At 35.6% G+C, this 18,663-nt stretch overlaps 2 protein-coding genes, 1 non-coding gene and 2 pseudogenes across 9 annotated transcripts; 3 read left to right on the plus strand and 2 right to left on the minus strand.

Moving 5' to 3' along the window:
• The first annotated feature begins 993 nt into the window (after positions 1–993).
• LOC111280461 (VQ motif-containing protein 4 pseudogene) lies at positions 994–2,036 on the plus strand (annotated as a pseudogene). The gene has a single exon (XR_016334999.1). The product of XR_016334999.1 is annotated as a VQ motif-containing protein 4 pseudogene (transcript).
• Positions 2,037–5,035: 2,999 nt separating this feature from the next.
• Positions 5,036–5,914, minus strand: LOC111281287 (protein RALF-like 19 pseudogene; annotated as a pseudogene). Its single transcript, XR_016335083.1, has one exon. The product of XR_016335083.1 is annotated as a protein RALF-like 19 pseudogene (transcript).
• Positions 5,915–8,904: 2,990 nt separating this feature from the next.
• On the plus strand, positions 8,905–14,904 carry LOC111280415 (nonsense-mediated mRNA decay factor SMG7-like). 2 transcript variants are annotated; one of them, XM_022867771.2, is made up of 7 exons: positions 8,905–9,080; positions 9,190–9,342; positions 10,675–10,814; positions 10,910–11,500; positions 11,638–11,760; positions 11,863–12,071; positions 12,574–14,904. In XM_022867771.2, the coding sequence occupies exons 3-7, from the start codon at positions 10,752–10,754 to the stop codon at positions 14,612–14,614; spliced, it is 3,027 nt and encodes a 1,008-aa protein (XP_022723506.2). In that variant the 5' UTR covers positions 8,905–9,080; positions 9,190–9,342; positions 10,675–10,751; the 3' UTR covers positions 14,615–14,904. The 2 variants fall into 2 exon arrangements, with proteins under 2 accessions (XP_022723506.2, XP_022723505.2); XM_022867770.2 differs by lacking the exon at positions 9,190–9,342.
• A 273-nt stretch (positions 14,905–15,177) lies between these two features.
• TRNAE-UUC (transfer RNA glutamic acid (anticodon UUC)) lies at positions 15,178–15,249 on the minus strand. The gene has a single exon. It is a non-coding gene; the product is annotated as a tRNA-Glu (tRNA).
• Positions 15,250–15,300: 51 nt separating this feature from the next.
• Positions 15,301–17,313, plus strand: LOC111280416 (uncharacterized). Of its 4 annotated transcripts, XR_016334955.1 has the most exons (5): positions 15,302–15,481; positions 15,626–15,783; positions 16,556–16,600; positions 16,739–16,996; positions 17,093–17,313. XR_016334955.1 is itself a non-coding variant. In XM_089756912.1 (4 exons), exons 1-4 carry the CDS (start codon positions 15,401–15,403, stop codon positions 16,713–16,715), a joined length of 297 nt encoding a protein of 98 aa, XP_089613038.1. In that variant the 5' UTR covers positions 15,301–15,400; the 3' UTR covers positions 16,716–17,313. The 4 variants fall into 4 exon arrangements, 3 of the variants coding, with proteins under 3 accessions (XP_089613038.1, XP_089613037.1, XP_022723509.1); XM_089756912.1 differs by having other exon boundaries at positions 15,301–15,481; positions 16,703–17,313; XM_089756911.1 differs by having other exon boundaries at positions 16,739–17,313.
• The last annotated feature ends 1,350 nt before the right edge of the window (positions 17,314–18,663 follow it).

The following is an 18,663-nucleotide window of genomic DNA, read 5'->3' on the forward strand; positions in this document are numbered from 1 at the left end:
GCTATATCAAATCAAATCATAGATTGAAGGTTATAACATTATTGATTGAAAATTCAATTATTGTAAAAATACCTTTAATAAATAAATAAATAAATAAATATAGTACTATTGCATGGCAATAATAAAAAATAAATACTAAATTAAATGACAGCCAGCCTCAGTGGTGATTCTTTGATATGATATGATACGATCTTCCCGTAATCATACTTAAGGGTCGTGCAGGTCAATTCCCTAATACTCAAACTTTTATTGACGATTTTCCGTCTTTTCTGGTCCCACCCATTTTGTCTGAAATTCCACACATGACCAATCGCATCTTACCACTTGGACTTCCTCAATATTCTTTCCCCACTCTCGATTTTATCGCGTGTGTTTCAGTTCAACCAATAAATTTTGATAAAACAAAAGCTAATTTCAATTGAACAAATCCATTATTATTGGTTAAAATTTTAATTAATTAGGGATTTTACTTGATATTGTAATACATTTAGCTTAACTTTGGAACGTCCAAACATAAGTAATAATTATTTTTTTGGATTTATTATTGGATATTACTCAAGAGAAATTTAAGTGATAAATCAAATTTTGATTAGATCATGCACATTTAATGATAAAATCTTTATTAAATTAGTGAACATAATAACAAATGTCTCAAGACATTCATCAATAAAATATCAAGCTTATGAATAAATTTATTTGATGTTTAGAATAGTATAAATATTCCTTTCAATGTAAATAATTCAATTAAATTCATATTTATTTATAAAAAGTGAAATATTATTGTCCATATTTAAGGTAGATCATATGTTCATCAATATTTTCTGATCATATGAGGATCTTGGTTAATATTTCAAGATTTAATGAAGAAGCGCGTGTTTACCACAGCCATAAATGAGGGAATGGGATTTAGACACAACTAAAAAGATCCCAAAGTCCCCACCACAACATGTCTTACCAAGCCGAAACTGAAGTACCAAAAACTCTCTCCTTCTTCACATGATATCTAATCTCCTCAATTTCTCCCCTCTTTCCTTCTCCATTTCCTTTTTTCTTTGACTCCTTTCCTTCCTGCGAAGGATCAAAGCCTCATCAAAATATCAAAAAAATAAAAAAAAAATTGTAAATGGAAGCCTCTCCAAGGCCAAGCCTGAACCAGAATTTCCTTTCTTCTCCCAAAAGCCACAGTCCCAACAGCAGCACCAGCAGCACAAGCAGCAGCAACAATTCTAACGCATCGCCGCCAACTCCGCCGCCTCAACAGCCCATCACCAGATCCGAGTCTGCTAACCCTTACCCTACAACTTTCGTCCAAGCCGACACTTCTTCTTTCAAGCAAGTCGTCCAGATGCTCACAGGATCCTCCGAGACCGCCAAGCTTGCTTCTTCCACCAAACCATATACGTCTCCTCAATCCGAACCGAATCCGAAGACCCACATCCCTCCAATCAAATCCATCCCAAAAAACAAGCAAAATTCTGGGTTTAGACTTTACGAGCGAAGGAGCTCTCTCAAGAACCTCAAGATCAACCCTTTGAACCAGGTTTTTAACACCAACAGTTCCGGGTTTTCGCCCAGAAAACCCGAAATACTCTCCCCTAGCATTCTTGATTTCCCTTCTTTGGCTCTTAGCCCCGTTACTCCCTTGATACCCGACCCATTTGACCGATCCGTACCTGGAAATTACACGAATTGCTTTAATAATAATGCGAAACTAGACAAGGAAGCTGAAGAGAAGGCAATTAAAGAGAAGGGTTTTTATTTGCATCCATCACCGGCATCTACACCACGAGATTCGGAGCCTAGGCTTCTCCCACTTTTTCCAGTTACTTCACCTAGAGTTTCAGGTTCTTCTACTTCTTGAAATAAAAAACTCATTTTAGTTTCCTTTTTTTTCCCCTTCTTTTGATGTTGTTGTAAGATTTTTATATAGTGTTGGGGCACTGAAGATGGGGAGTGGGAAAGGAAGTGGCATAACGAGACAAGCTTTGTAATGTTGGATACTTGAAGAGGAATGATGAGAAAAATCTTTGCTTCAATTGTAAAAGTTTATGCTTGTTTGACTTGATTTTTTTCATTGTTATGTTTGGTTGCTACGAAATTTGAGTTAAGAAAAATAAGAACATAAAATAATTAACTTTAGCTTGGCCATACTAGGAGTTCAATTACAGTAGTTAATATATATCAGCTGTGAATTGGATTGAATGGGAGAATCAGTGATTTTTAGATTTTTACTCCCTCTGGTAAACCTTTATCTATCACTCAATGCAAAAGATAAGTGAGTCTGAGTGGGAGACTTGAATCCAAATAAGTTCCATAGCTTTTAGACATTAACGAACATTATAACTGCAGATGAACAGAGATGCAATTATAAGAGAGAGAGAGAGAGAAAGAAATTCGAAAAGTTTTGTTTGTGTCAAAAAATGGCAAAAGCACCTTTGAGGTTAGCTGTCAAAGAAAGAGTAGATAAATGGGCAAGGAATCTATCTTGACTTTTGTTTTTGTTTTTCCTTCGTGAGAGAAAAAAAGATGCCCAAGGGAGGCTGGCATTTCTGTATATATATATATATATATATTATTTTCAACTTCCTCAAACTGTGGTCTAAGCTCTCTGCAACAATTTCTAGTCTAGTATCTGGAGTTCTTGACCTTGTGGGTACTTCACCATGATGGGTCATTATGGGAAAAATTGTCACCATTGGATGTGAAATGGGTCCCATTCAATCTTGCCATCTGATGCAACTTTCAACCCTGAAAGTTTTAAAAGTTACCTATGATTTTTGGTCATTAGAGTTGTCTGTTGATATCTGTGGGTGGTGGGGTCTATATTCAAAAAGAAAAAGTTATAAATCTAGTGGGCTTGACGACAAATTTGGTACCATTTCAGCCACACAAAGGGTATTTTATTAGGACAGTGAATTCAGGGACCCACCTGGATAAGAAGGGGTGGAAGGAAAGAGAAAGCAATGAGCCAATGACCCATTTTTTTAGTTGCCTGAGTAAGAGGGTACTCTTTAATATATACAAGAAAACTTTGAATTGTTGTAAAAGCAACCATGCAAAGGTAGTTTTGCTTTCTTTGAATCTTGCACTTAAAGTCTTGAAACATTGTTTTAGGTCCCTACTTTTTGACTCAAAAGAGACCAAACTGTAGTGAATGGAGACATAAGAAAGTGCAGGTGGGACGGGAAGCGGGACTCGTGATGATGATAGGCAAGAAACAGAACAGCAACAATAAAGTTTTATATCTCAGGAGTCGACATGAAAAATCAAATAACAGAATTAAATTAAATTGTAATTTAAATTTTTTTACATAATTTGTTTTTATTAATAATCATTTTTTATCTAATTACTTAATCATTATATTATTTTTTTATTATTTATATTTATATCTTTCGTAATTTATTTTTAAATATTTTAATTTTTTTTAAATTTAAATATTCAATTCTCTAACTGATGTACAATTAAGCTTACGTTTCGTATATCAAAATTATTGTAAACGGTCCTAACTCATCAAAGGCAAGAAAGGAAAAAAAAAAAGAAAGCTGTGATCAATTTGGGAAAGCCAGAAAACATGATCTGCGGTCCCCTCCTTTGTTTTGTTTTGTCTTCCTTTGTTTGTTTGTGTAAACGTATTGGTTTTGTAGAGTATGCAGGCCTGCGTTTGGTGGGTCATTTATTGGCAATTTGAAACTTCCATGTGCACTGCCATGAGACCCATTACCAAATTAACAGCTCAAGTCCTCTTCTTCTCCCTTCATTATCAAAAGGGTGAACCCTATTTTTCCCCCAATTATCAGTTAATCCGTCTTATCATAAATTTGATTCAATCCTTTTGGATATAATTAATATTTATGCTATTGTGTGTAATTGAAGTTTTGGACCAATTTGTCATTTCCTTGAGCTTTCCTTTGCTTCTAATATTTCAACTATTAGAACTTGCTATTTTAAGCATTAATGAGATGATGGTATATTTCATTTTAAACTTCAAAATCATAGGTAAAATAAAAAAATTAGATCTGATAATTCATATATTTATATCGTTTAAAAGATTAATAATTTGTATATTTATATCATATTTTACTCGAAAATTATGTGTCACATTTCATATTAATAAAAAAATATAAAATATATATTTTAATTTTATTAAATATATTTATGATTTTTACTAAAATATTAAATTATATTATTTTCAAACTTTTTATTATATTATTTTCGTGTCATATCATCGTGTCGTATTTAAAATTATTAAATCCATAAAAAATCAAAGATTATAAAAAATTTCTTATAACCAACTATTAAAATTTTATTAAAATAGATTTCCGATTTGGATATATTTTAGATATTTGATTAGCTCAAATTTAAATCAATTAATTTAAGCCCAAAATCATATCGAATTCGAAATGGTTCGAACTCAAAATTACTCGAATTAAACCAATCCAATTTTTGCCATTTCTAATTTAACACGTCAAGAAATTGACAAACAGACCAGGCTAATTAACAAAACTTTAACATCACAAATATCAAAACTTTGAAAGGATATTTTCGATTTTCCATCAAGAAAGAAGGATTGTGTACAAAAGGACAGAAGTGAGTGTAATGGGATCAAACCAAAAAAGCATAATTTGATTGAGAAGTTTGTTTGGCAATTGGGATTGAGACAATCTGAATTACTAATCAAAGTCCAAACCCTTCATCACCTCAGATTTTTTACGTCTGTATTTTGTTTGGATGATTTGTTTGGCCGCAAAGTTGAACCGAAATTCGAGGACTGGTCACTGCCTCGTGTGTTTCCGACGTATATGATCTGCTGTTCTTGTGTTTGTTTTCTTTTCTGTATATATTTCGTACTAAGATTTTACTTTTATTTTAGTAAGAATAAGAAGAGTAAAGTAAAAGAGAAAATTTTTATAAGAAAAAAAAAGGCAAATTGTTTCAGAAACAGAAGACACTACCTTTTAAAATCAGGATAGTTTTAACAAACAATAAGCAATTGACATGCAACGAGAAAAACCTACCAAACTCAGTCTCATTATATTAATAATAATACAATATTCTAGCCTTTCTTTTTTATTTCCTCCATAAAATACATATTAAAAGTGATAAGAGAAGTGCAAAATTACAAGAGCAAGAACAACTAGATCCTCTTTTGCACCACCCTTTTAACACATATAAAACATATATTTGTGACAAAAAACAAAGCCAAAATACAAATGATAGTTTTTCTTTTTTGTTTGTTTGAAACAAGAAAAGAATTAAGAAGAAGAGGGAGGAGATTTAGAGGAGGAAATATTGCAAACTCGATGACTCAAGATGCTCAATATATATTAAGGTTTGAAACACAGCAACGTTTTTTCTTTTGTTGGGTTTGATTCTCTCTCTTGGTTAAACTTTCTCTTCAACTGGTGAACCTATAGCAATGCGTGATGACGCTGCAACCACGATTGTAAGGGTTAGCTTTTCTCCTGCTTTGACAGTTGTAGTAGGATTGTCCACGACGGTTGCATGGGATTGAGTTGGCCTTAAGGGCTCCATAGCTAATGTATCTTTTCCCCTGAGCAAGTTGGCGACGAGTTATCTCGGAATCCATCAATGTCTCGGTTCCATCTTCAACGTTACAGTGTCCGCCAATGCATGAATTTATGTCATCGTTGCCAAAATGGTCGAGATCCCAGCTGGCCTCGTCAAATACGGTGGACTCTGCCACCATTGCCAAGGCCAAGAGAAGGAACATCTGCCAGAACTTGCAACCCATTTTGGGAACGTTAAAAGGAAAAAAAATGCTAACTTTCTGAAGTGAAAGAAAAGTTGTAACAGAGAGAGAGGCTTTGTAATGCCTAAGCTCTACCCTTCCTGATAAAGGAGGGGAAGAGAAAGATATAGAACAATTGCGGGATGGTTGTGAGCTTCTTTGGCATAAAAAAAGGGCAAGACGGGGGCATTTAGAGGACAGGATTAGTGGTTTATAATTTTGTGATTTAAGCTGATATTTTTTAGGCTGCCCGTTTCTTGCTCCTTCTTTTTCTGTTGGTTTTGTTGGTATTCTTTTTTGGGGTTTGTTTGTTTATTATCGGATAAAACCTAGCTGTTCCTGCAACTGCCAATGCCTGTAACTGGAACGTTAAACCAACATAGTAGTTATTCAAGCTCCCTAATTGGCTAACTTCAATGTGTGGCTGACGAGAGAAAAAATGAACCAGATGTACTATAAAAATGGTTGACAAATTCTTATACTATAAGGTTAATTATTTAATAGCTATTTTATTAGTTGTATTTGATAGATTTTCGATGAACGTGAATACAGAATCTGAAAACCTGATGAGAAAGACATGGTAGTAATTAACTGACCTAACTGGTCTGGTTTTGTTTATACATGGGCCTAGTGGCATGGGGTCGGGTTTGTAGCGGAAAAAGGTTGTTGCCAAAAATTCTTAGCCCAAGAGAAAATATGGGCTGCTTTGGCATGGCGGGATTCCAATCATGGTTTTATTCTGAGCCATTACTGTTGCCCCAGCCTAAAACAAAGGTTTCCTGTTACAAGATTTCTCTGACCCACTGTCTCCTCTCCTACTTTTGCAGTTAAAACTCAGGCTACTGACGCAAACATAGTTTGATGTAAGGAGAGTAACTAGATCTTGAACAGGATTGTCTAAGAATTGTGAGAGTTGGAGCCACTACCTGACCAATATTTGTTCAGACATATGTAAAAAGTTTGCCTTGACGCAAATTTTGCCGAAGTTTGAGACTTGAACTCATCAGCTTTCTACAGGTTTATAAAGTTGCCCCTTTTTTTGGCAAAAAAATCCAAGACGAAAACTTAATATTATTTTATTCAAAACTTGGTGTTTTTTAACTATTTTTATTTGCCTATCGAAAAAGGGGATATAAATTATTATTCTTATTCATATTCAGGCAGGCGAGTGAAAACTTCTCTTGTGCTTCGTGAAGGATAATTTATCCGAATAGATTCGTCAAATTTGTCAGGGTCGGATCTACAATAACATAAACCAACGACTCTATGCCGCATGCTGGCAATACTGTCTGCAGCATCAATAATTCCATGGCCGTGGGTGAGATGTTGGAGTAGTGCTCTGCTAAAAGCAGAACTAAAGCTAAACCCATATCCCAAAAGTTATTGTGCTTCTTATCTTACCTGCATTGGCTTCATAGCTAGCATGAAGTCAAAGTCGTATTAATTGGAAGATGATGTTCCAGATCTTGCATGTGAAAATTTCAAAGCCTTATCTTTGTAATTTAATTGAAATTAAATGGGATGGGACCATAAATATAGCAAATCAATCAAAGATAGCTACCGATTAGACATTATTCAGGAAATATCTAAAATACTTTAGTTTCCAAGTTAGGGAAGTAATGACTTGTAACAATCCACAAGAGTAGTAATCTAAGAAAAAAAAATCTGTGGAGGAAACTTGAATAGTGAAGTTATTTAAAAAACAAGCTTGCAAAAACAATCTAATTTTCATACTAGGTGACTGGAAATTGTTTTTTCTTGACATGGAGCAATCATTGAGCTTTGAGTGTCGCTTGAAAGCACAAAACTCAGTAGCCTAACAACAACTACGTAGACCCAATTCCATGCTCATTTGAGAATCTTTTGACCCATTGCACTTTCTTTTAATCTCTCTCAAGATGGCTTCTGCTAACTGCTAATTGAGGATAAAATGTAAAAAAAAAAAAATCCTATCAATTCTTTAATTGAAAGTTATTGTAAAATTTACCTTTTTTGTAATAACAAATGAATATAGGTGGTAATCCAAGTGTGTTTAGACGTTCCATCATAAACTGTCGACAGCATGAACCATTAAAGCCAAACCAATAGCTTGACGATGAAGGTTGTTTGAATACTTAGTATTTTTTGTGGAATTTATTAGTGATTATAATCAAACGGTTGAGATATTTCCATGGTGATGATCATTGGCATAATTTGTTGTAGTGCTGGTCATGTTAGCAGGACATATGAGCCATCTATACGCTGAAGAGTGAAGAGTGGAGACCATGCGTGCGCGACATTCACACAGCAGGAGGAAGCTTCTTCTTTATCCATGCAGATTTGAACATTGAAGAGTAGGCCTCGTCTGAGCATTAATCCTCATTTATTTTATATACTACTATTTGTTTTCATCGCCAAGACTCTCATGCAGGCAAACCCAACCTCACTTCCTCATGACTTCACCTCCTTTAAAACAATTGATTAATTTATTAGCGGGCTATCAAATTTAAGTTTTCAAGGAATATCTCTCCTCTGGAAGAACTTTAAAATCTTTGCATTTTTGTTTGGTGATATGTATATTGTCAAAGATGATGTCCACTTTGTTAAATTCATATTTTTGCTTTTCCACAATTTGTTCGCACACGAGTTGGTTCTTTCTTCTAAGGATTTATTCACATTTGTCCAAAGGCAAATCACTTTCAGTGACTTTGTTTGCATTTGAAAGCTGCTAGAGACACCCCAACAAACCCCCAGGCACCAGCCACTTCACCAGGGCCAGTTGTGCGGCTACAGCCCCATTTCATTAATTCAATGTAAAAAAAAAACACCAAACAAGATGCTAGTCCAAGGTTTAATCTGATCAGTGTAGTAATTGGATAAACCCTTGTAATAATCATGCTACCGAAATCATGATGGTGCTATTATTCTTACTGTAAAAAGTGTAATGGAAATTCCAAGACAAGAAAAAAGATGGGTTTAGCTTGGATTGCAAGGGATACTGTCTTCATTTAGTCAAAGAGTAACAGATGCTGATGATAATATGAGTCACTTTTTTTATTCCTATCTTTGAAGAATTTTTATTCTATGACTGGTAATTAGAATGAAAAAAAAAAGAAAAAAAGCAACAATTTAAAACAAAAAATAGCGTAAATATCAGGGTTAGATAGTCCTTCCTTGAGTCTCACCATCAGCGACCTTTTACTTTGTCTGTTTCATAACTGAGCAGTACAGGTATCTAACCACTTCTTGCAGCTGCCAATCCCCGCGCTTCTCTCTCTGTCTTTCTCTTTCCCTCCTTATGGGTACTTCTGCTTGGTTAGTTTGGTCATCTTTTCTTCTCCAAAAATTGGCAGTAAGTTTCTACCATCTTTTATGGGCTTTTCTCGTTGATGCTTTTTACTTTTGTCTATCTGTCTTCCCTTGTTTTTTTTTTTTACTGGCGATGGTTTTCTTATTTCCAGGCATGATATTCTTAGGTTTGTAGTCCTTGAAAAAGATATCAGCACATTTGCTGTGATTATCTCTTGGTTGCTTGCTTTGATGTGGTTTCTTTTACCGTACCTGGTCTTGCTCTTCTTGTTTTCTGTTAATATTTCATGTTTTGTACGGAAAAGGTATGACTTTGCTCTGTCTGCAGATGAGAATTTCTCCAATTTCAATTCATGCAGTTTTTCTTTTGTTTTTTCCCTAATTTCTCGGGGGATTTCTTTAAATTCTCTTCTAGTTAATTGTTTTGTTTTTCCGTATGACCAGTAAACAAGAAGTTTTATGCTTAATAGAATAATTGCTTTTAAAGCTGAAAACTTTGTAGCAGTTTGTTACCTCAGAACTTATAATACTTTTTTTTTAAGGTGATGATGATGGTCATTTCTGAATGCATAATCTGCTTGAAAAAGGTTAATTGTTGCCTTTTCCTTTTCTCTTTTCCCCACTGATGATAGTGACTGGGAAATTTGTTGAATTTTAGAGGTATTAGTACTTTTTGATTTGGTATTTTATTGTGGTACCAAGCTCATTCCATGATTATGATATCTTCTCAAATTTCTGCTTAAGGTGTCAACTTCAGTAAAAGTAGTATTTGAATCAGAGCTTTTGCTCTCATCCATGTCAATGGCATTTGGATGCTTTTGCAGATGAAGTCCTTTATTCTTATTTTACTTAAGTGCATCTGTGGTTGAAACGTTAAGGGGAAAAAAGAAGCAAAGAATTTCTTCCAAAATCAATTACATTCCGATAGGTATAATAGCATTTTAGGAGACAAAAATATGCTCCCAAAGTGCCAGTAAATGGCACTTTTCCAGCTTAAGAAGCATTATGCTCAAAAGTAGGTTTTAGCATTTATGGCTCATTTGGGAAGAGGGATTTGTGATCCAAGATATGATTATATGAATTTGATTTGTTATGAGTAGTGGATGGACATAAAAATATGTACTGAAGTTGGTAAAGGTTCAACGTATCTGTGTATTTGAGATATGGTTAGTGGATGAATTTGTGAAATAAAAAGTTCTGCTTGGGATTTCTTAAACACCAATTTAGAAATTCAATGTTTATGGATATGAGTGAAATCTAAAAACCATATTGTTTTGAGTTCCATGCAAGCAATATGGACTACTGGAGGTCCACATTCTTCTTATTGTCACAAAGCTAGTTTTCAGCCCCGTCTGTTTTGCTTATTTATCATCCTAGTTTGGAATTAGGAACTGATCATGTTAGTTAAATCTTTGCAAAATTATCGTATACACTCCTGAAAACTTGAATTATACATTATTATACTCTCAGTTACGAGTAGTAAGTAAAGTTTACATGCAAATTTTGGAGATATCATAAAATATGCAAGTCAGTATTCTTTATTTTATCTTTAAAGTTGCCTATCTGTTGTTGTTGTTTCTTGTCCTTCTCTTTCCTCTTCTTTTTCATTTCTAATGAACAACATTATTAAATGATAGGTCAATTGTGCTATAAACATTTGTGTATCCAGTTGACGAGATAAAAATATATTGAAAAAAGGTTTCTGGCTATAATCATGAATACTACTTTACCTGTTCCCCTGAAAGATCAGAAAGAAAAAGCAAATTTCCTTCTTGAGGTACGTCTTTGGAGCTACAATTTCATGTGATCACCTGTTTTTGTCTCTCCTTTGTTTCAATTAGTTTTTGACTCTTGGAATCATGTTGGTCTCAGATTGCTAGCACGGAAAAGCAGTTGTGGGCATTAATCCACTCCAAAGGTTTATTGCACTCTGATGTTCGGGACTTATACCATAAAGTCAGTTTAAGTTACGAGAGTTTCATTTTGAATGATCATGAACTGACAGAACTTCAAGATGTTGAATATTCACTGTGGAAGCTACACTATAAGCACATTGATGAGTTTCGTAACAGAATAAAAAGAAGCTCTGCTAATTCAGAAAGTACAGCATCTGCAATGGCCTGTAGTGGTTCTGATGACAAACATATAGAAGGGTTTAAGTCAATTCTTCTAAAAGCTACTGAATTTTACAAAAAATTAGTTGTGAAAATCAGGAGTCATTATGGACTTCCAGAAGAATCTTCCTTGTTTAAAAGGGGTGGCGTTACTGCTTCTGTTGAACCAACAAAATTGCAGAAATGTCACTTTTTATGTCATCGCTTTTTAGTTTGTCTTGGGGATGTTGCTAGATATATGGAGCAATTTGAAAAATCTAATGTACAGAAGCATAACTGGTCAGTTGCAGCTACCTACTACTTGGAAGCTGCAATAATTTGGCCAGATAGTGGAAACCCCCAAAATCAGGTATTTTACTTATTTTCTTATTTGTCTATTGAAATATCTTGAGGAACATGGTACCTTTGCCAATTATATAGAACTGAATTGCATTTTAACATTTGAATTCCTGATTTCTGTGAATAACCTATCATGTTCACACTTAGTTGGCAGTATTGGCAACATATGTGGGGGATGAGTTTCTTGCTCTATACCACTGTGTAAGAAGTTTAGCTGTAAAAGAACCTTTCCCTGATGCCTGGAACAACCTCATTTTACTATTTGAAAGGGTAAGACTTTGACTGTTTGCTCCTGCGTTGCTAATAATTTTATCCTCTAGATATTTGTACCAACTTCTGATTTCCATCCAAATGCTTGTTGTGATTTTGCAGAACAGGTCATGTCATTTGCATTCTCTTTCAAGTGCAGCCCGCTTTGATTTCTTAAAACCATCTGAAAGAAGTGATACCCAACTCAAATCACAATCAAGTAGTAATATTTCAGATTGCTGTCCGTTGAAGGGTGAACATGATCACTCTGCAGAAAAAAATTTCTGGCAACTTCTTATCAGAACACTAAGTTTCTTCTTCTTAAAATCCAGGTAATCCTTGTAACCACAAATGAACAGAATTAGTTCGTTTCAGATGTATATATGTTTTAAAAGGCTCCATATGCTAGTTTGTCTCATTCACTATCGTGTCTGGGCTTTTAATGTGCATAAATCTACCTTAGTACATAAGCATATAGACGGTATGAAGAATTAACTTTCAAGATGCAAAACATGTACATGCAATGATCCTAGAACCTAAGGTGTCTCATATATTAGAACTGCTAGATTTTTTCTGATGGTTTCTTTCTCTCAATTGAATGTTGCAAATCTTACTCAACTTAATGTAGCTAGCTAATCAACTTGCTTCATTTTTACTGAATTAAGTCCGAGATGGAAAGTGTTGTTTTGTCTTATGAGTTATGACTTCTGCTTCTCTTACCTTAATTAGGAAGCTCAGTAATATATTTTAAGGATAAGTTAGTAAGCTGTTTGGTGCTCTATTCCATTTTTAATTAAGTTCTCATGTTCTTGGCTTCTTTATGATGTGAGGCAGTTTGGAGGATTTCCCTTGTGCTTTTGCATCTACCATGGGGGTGTTGGATATGATGATAGCTTTAGATGATATAAAACTAAGAGCCCTGTTGGAGCCCTATCAGCTTATGGATTCGGCTAGAACAGGCCCTTTCCGTGCCCTTCAAGCTGTTTCCGTTTTCATCTTTGTCTTCCATAATCTAATTAATAGCCCAGAAGTTAAAGGGTCAAAAGATGGAAAGCATAAGCAACCTGTTGAGTTGATACAATTGGGATTGACTGCTACATTCATTTTCATGGGACGTCTTGTTTATAGATGTTTGCAGGCAAATCTTTTAGACACTTGTCCCCTTCTACCCACAATACTTGTTTTTGTGGAGTGGCTGATGAGCATAGTTGATGAAGTTGAAGCATATGTGTTGGATGACGAAACAAAAAGCTCTATGTCTTATTTTTTTGCTGCTTTTATTGACCTCTTGAAGCAGTTAAATGGTAGGGTTGAAGTCTTGTCCCATGAAAGAACTGCACTGTGGGAAGACTATGAGTTGAGGGGCTTTGCACCATTAGCTCAAATACATGTTTCATTAGATTTCTCGACTAACTGGGATCAGATAGACAGTTATGAAAGTGGGATTGAATACCGTATTAAGCGTATAATCAATGCTGCGATGAAGATTGCAAACAGATCAAATGGTTCCTATAAATGGATCACTTATGATAGTTTGGGAATGAAATTCTATGCAAAAGATACGAATGTTATTCCCGAGAGACCAGAATCAGGAAAGGTGGAGTCCACCAATTCTGATGTATGTGTCAAAGGGCTGCATCAACATATTTCTGAAGCCACAAAAGAATGTGAAACACAGATTGCAAATGAAAATCTAAGCAACCATGCTGTGGATGGGAAATCTGTCGCCATGGAAGAGGAAGAGGTTATTCTCTTCGAGCCTCTTACAAGATATAATTCAGCCCCGCTCAATGTGAAAATTAATAATGCAAAAGGCCCTGCATCTCCAAATGAAAGGGAGGAAACTGTCCCTTCTGATGAATGTTTGCGCCGTGCAACCTCCCTACTCATAGCACAAAACCAAGCCCATGGTGATACTTCATATTTTCATTCTGACATCTCTAATTACAGGTGCAGCAAGCCCTTCATGCAGCAGGAGCCTTTAGTAAAAGATACTACAGCATTGTCATTTTCAGAAGTTCCAATCTCTGCTGGACCTCCCTCCCTTAGTGCCTGGGTTCTAAATAGAGGAATTTTAAGCAGTCCTGAAAAGGGGAGAAGTGATGTTAGTATACAGGGCTTGAGCCCTGTTGAGGAAATAGCTACTTCATCCCTGAGTGATCTCTCCATCCGTGAAATTGAGTATTCTGTCACTTCTTCAAGATCTGAAGCTCCAACCAACCATTACTCACCTCCATATTCAGCTCCTGCACCTTCTGCCCCTTTATTGCCTTATGACGCGGCTTGGTTTAATAGTACTCAATCCAGTTTTTCTGATGGTAAGGGCTCAGGGTATGTTAATAAACCGGAGAATTTCTATGATGCATCAAGGGTAAGTGGCTATCACAATTGGTCTCCTGATGGCCAACTTAATTATGGTTCTTCCATTCCAGGTTTCATGGATAAATACCCTCCATTTAGCGGGATGACATCTTCTGAATGGCTTCGTCAATACAGAGAAAAACGCAATCTTGACCGGGCCAACAGTCATATGTGGCCTATCAACTATTATGCTCCTGGGCATCTCAGGAACTTTCCCACTCCTGATGCTTCCGGTTTTGGTCTTTTTGATCAACATGGAGTTCCTTGTGTTTCAAATCCAACAATTTATACAGAGAGTTCAATATTGCATCCAGGATTTCCCCTTGTGTATGGCTTGGAGGAACCGAGAAGGGAGAAGCTGTTTCATGGTTACCAAAGACCGAGCCCTTATGGCTGTGGCGCTGTGACTGAAACTAGAGACCAGCAACAGCCACTCTTGTGGTATCTGAAGGAGGAAGAATGGCTACTCCAGCAGGATCCAACCCTGAGAAATCCCACTTACATGGGAAATTAAGAGTTGCAACTCAAACTGTTGATAAAAGCTTTTCTTAAGGCTTCAAAGCTCTCGTTGGACCTTAAACGCAGCATACAACATTTACCCTAGGACTTAAATGTCAGTTTAAACAAGTTGATAATTGTGCATGCATGTATATATTTAAAGAATTTGACAATGTGTGTGTTTTAACCAGATGTCTACAGGAGAGGGGTTCAAGTGTGAAGGAATGTCCAGCTTGTCCACAAGTGTTACAGATCATTTAGAATGATTTTATAATAATATAATGCTCTCTTCTTACTGGCTAGAAATGTTTTCTTCTCTAAATATGCTTTGCTCGATATCATGAGTAGCAATGGAAGAAAAATATCAAGAATTCTGATCAAATAAGATTGGCCCTAGCCAAACAACCTTATTGTTCTTTATTTTATGGCCCTAGCCAAACTACTACGTACTATCGTCTACTCAAAGACAAAAAACAGTTTTTGGTCTTTCAGAATCTATCAAAAGCCATGAAAACTAAATTCGCAGGGCATGGTCTGGCCACCCGTCCAAATCTTTTAAGGTGTAGGAAAAAAACAATTTTCCGTTGCCGGGAATCGAACCCGGGTCTCCTGGGTGAAAGCCAGGTATCCTAGCCGCTGGACGACAACGGACTTATGATTCCATCTCCCTATTAAAATATAAGGCTTGTTATTGACCATGGGACTATCACCCTTTCCTCAACCTCTTGTGTAAAGCCTCTGCCTTTCGCTTCCTGATTTTTAAAGTCAAACCCAAGATCTAAAGATCTTAAACCGAACTCAAATGGAAAAGAAACAGTTAGCAGGCGGGGATATATCATCAGCCCAAGCAGTTTTACTTGGAGCTTTAGCTCCTGGTGTCAACGTCCGTTCAATTTCCTTGTCAAAGATTCTGCCTTTATTTTTTCTGTATACACACACACACACACACACATATATATATATATATATATATATATATATTTGCAGGCATATTTATGTATTTACTAATATAAGATTTGGGTTTTAGGGTCCCACCTGGAATACACTGAAATCAACGTTCTTGATGTTGGGTCTTTGCCTTGCTGTTATGTTGGGTTTAGCATTCTCCTCTAGTGACTCTTCCTTGATTCTTCATATTGCTTTCCTTGTTCTCATCACCATCACCCTTTTCTTGCTTCTTAACTGGTAATATTTCTTAATTCTATGATAAAACTCCATTTTTTTTTAATTTAGTTGCACATGGATTTATGTTTTATAGCTTCATTAATGTTGGTTTGCTTTGTATTATTCATGTTCTGATCATTATTTAAAGAAAACCATGGGATTGTGTATTATCATTGGACAACCTTGCTAATATGTGTATTATTTCATCTTAAGCTAGCTAGTAGTGACATATATGCATTAACTATTGCTTGATTGATTGTTCTCATTGGATCAGAGAGTATACTTGTTAAGCTATGTTGGATTGTCAAAGGTATCTGTATCATTATTATCATGATTCCCGCAGACTTTAATGGTTTGGCATTTTTGCACTTGAATACCTAGAGAAGAAGGTGCAGGCTTTTCTGATTTTTTTTCTTTTTCTGCTTCTTTTAATTGTTTCCCCCTTTTCTCTTAAAAGGAATTGGCTTTGTAGCCTGTAGTCTGCAATATTAGCGATGTCACCTTAGTGAAATTTTGTGTGTATTGTACAAACAGGACGAAAGTAGTAGTTTACAGAGTTTATAATGTTCTCTGTAGCTGGAGCCAGTCAGGCTCAGGCATGCTCTTTTCATATATTCTGTTACATTGGACAGCACTTAGGATTGAACCTGTAATTGCTTTCACCACTGTCTGTTCTTATCACATAGCAATATAGCATGGTTTAGATAGCAAAGGTAAGTTGGGAGCACTGAATTTTGTTTAAACCATGTTCTGAAGTGACAATTTCTGCATGCATGATTTGTTCGTTTTCCAGTTTTACAACAACAAAGTGGGGGAATGACCATCTTTATGCAAGCAAGTAATTGGATGCATAGGGATCTGGCCTTTGTTATTGGAACATGATTTGAAGCTGCAAAATTGAATCTCTAATCTTCTCTTGTTGGAAACTGTTACTTTGCAGACGCCCTGAATGAGGTTGATTGGATTTCTTATGCAGGTTTCTTGAACAGACTGGTTTGGTTTCTGTTGAACATCAAATGCAAGAGATGGACTTGATACCGAACGATCGTCAGAGATAATCAATAAGAAGCAATTAAACAGAATGAGTGATTTTCATTTTTTCTTAACATTTAAATAGCATTACAAGTGAAGATGTCATCAAGAAAAGGAAAGGTGGATGATAAGAGGATACAATACGAGATGCATTCCTGTGGAGGAAACGAGAAGAAAAAGGTTGAAGGGGAAGCAAATCATTGTACTTCCTTCTCTTTCTGGTTCCCGGAGATGCCTTCATTAATCACTCTTTGCTTCCTTCTCCTTATTTTTGCTCTTCTTGCTCTTGATAAAGCAGAAGCATGAACAACATGGGAGCTGAAGCAAAAACTTCATTTTTCATGAACTGATGATTCAAATGTACGCAAAAACCAAGATCTATATAGAGCTCCATCCTCCTTTCTTTTTTTTTATTAAATTAATTTATTCTCATATTCATTTCTGTCCTTAGATGCTATTACTGTTTCTCCATGTTATAGCTAAGAAGATGCCTAACTTCTCACTCACATATTCATAGCCATTGGATGTCTAATGCTTCTTTCTGCTAATCATGTCACTATTTTTTTTTTTTCATTTTTGCATAAGAATAAAAGCCATGCTTTTTTGTTCTGTTCCTTGGGAAAAAAGGGGCTTTATGTTTTGGCAAGGAATAAGCTGCTGCAACTGTCAAGTGGCAATGATATGTGCAAGGCAGAATCTCATAGCTGGCTCTGAACTCAATGAAACTGGTTCACCCCAAAGAAGATGTAGCATATCGCCTTGATAAAATTATAACAGATGGTTTCTTCCTTGCAAAATTTTCTTTTTGTTGTTATTTATCCAAGATTACTGTGTTAAAAAAATGAAACTTAAAATTTAGAGGGTTCTTTTTAATCTAATTTTCTTTTTTATTTATAAACTGCAATTTTCTATAATAAAAATTTATAATTTTTTAATTAGAGGTAATAGAATGAAAGAGAATTAAATTGGTCTTAATGGATTATGATATTAGTAGTAGAATTTTTTTAAATAAAAAGTGAAGTTGCATTTTATAATGGATGCTTTAAAAATGTTTGTTTTTAAGATCATTCAAATATATTAGTTTTTTTTTTTTAAATAAATATATCATTCTAATAAAATTTTAATTTATTAGAGGTCGATGTGTCACTGACATAAGAAGTAATCTTAAATTTCACATCGAACATAATAAGAAGTTCATTGGAGTATAAAAGGGTTTAAATCATTTTTTTTTTATTAGGTATTTTTTGTAAGATAAAACCGTGAGATCAAGGAGGTCAGAGCGGATAATACTTCATAAGGGTGTGAACCGTGACGGTTAGGCTGATTTGGGACGTCGGATGAGTAGATATCCGGGTTTCGGAGCCGCGCGGGTTTGGAGCTTAAGTCTCGACCCGTGACAAGTGGTATCAGAGCTAACCTTAAACCATTCGATCCACGTCAAGCACCTCGAGGGAGGTAGGTAGGTGGTCAGCCTCCGTGACGAAGGCGTCACGAGATTGGATGGAGAAGAATGTCACGGACCTAAGGAGGAGTCCTAAATCTCACATCGAACATAATAGGAAGGTCACTGGGGTATAAAAGGGTTCACACCACCTTTTTCTTGTGAGACGTCTTTTATAGGACAAAACCGTGAGATCAAGGGGATCAGAGCGGACAATACCTCACAAGGGTGTGAACCGTAGCGATTAGGCTGATTTGAGACATCGGATGAGTGGATGTTCGAATCTTGGAGTTGCGCAGATTCGGAGCTTAACTCTCGATCCATGACAGATGCATGTATCTTTTACCAAAAGAGTTGGATTAATTCCTTTTTTTTTTCCCAAATAAAAAGAATTTTTTTATTTGAATTTGATACGTTATACGACCGCT

This window comes from Durio zibethinus, chromosome 28 (genome assembly GCF_047325235.1).
Source record: "Durio zibethinus cultivar Kanyao isolate XHJ-2024 chromosome 28, ASM4732523v1, whole genome shotgun sequence".
NCBI lineage: Eukaryota > Viridiplantae > Streptophyta > Magnoliopsida > Malvales > Malvaceae > Durio > Durio zibethinus.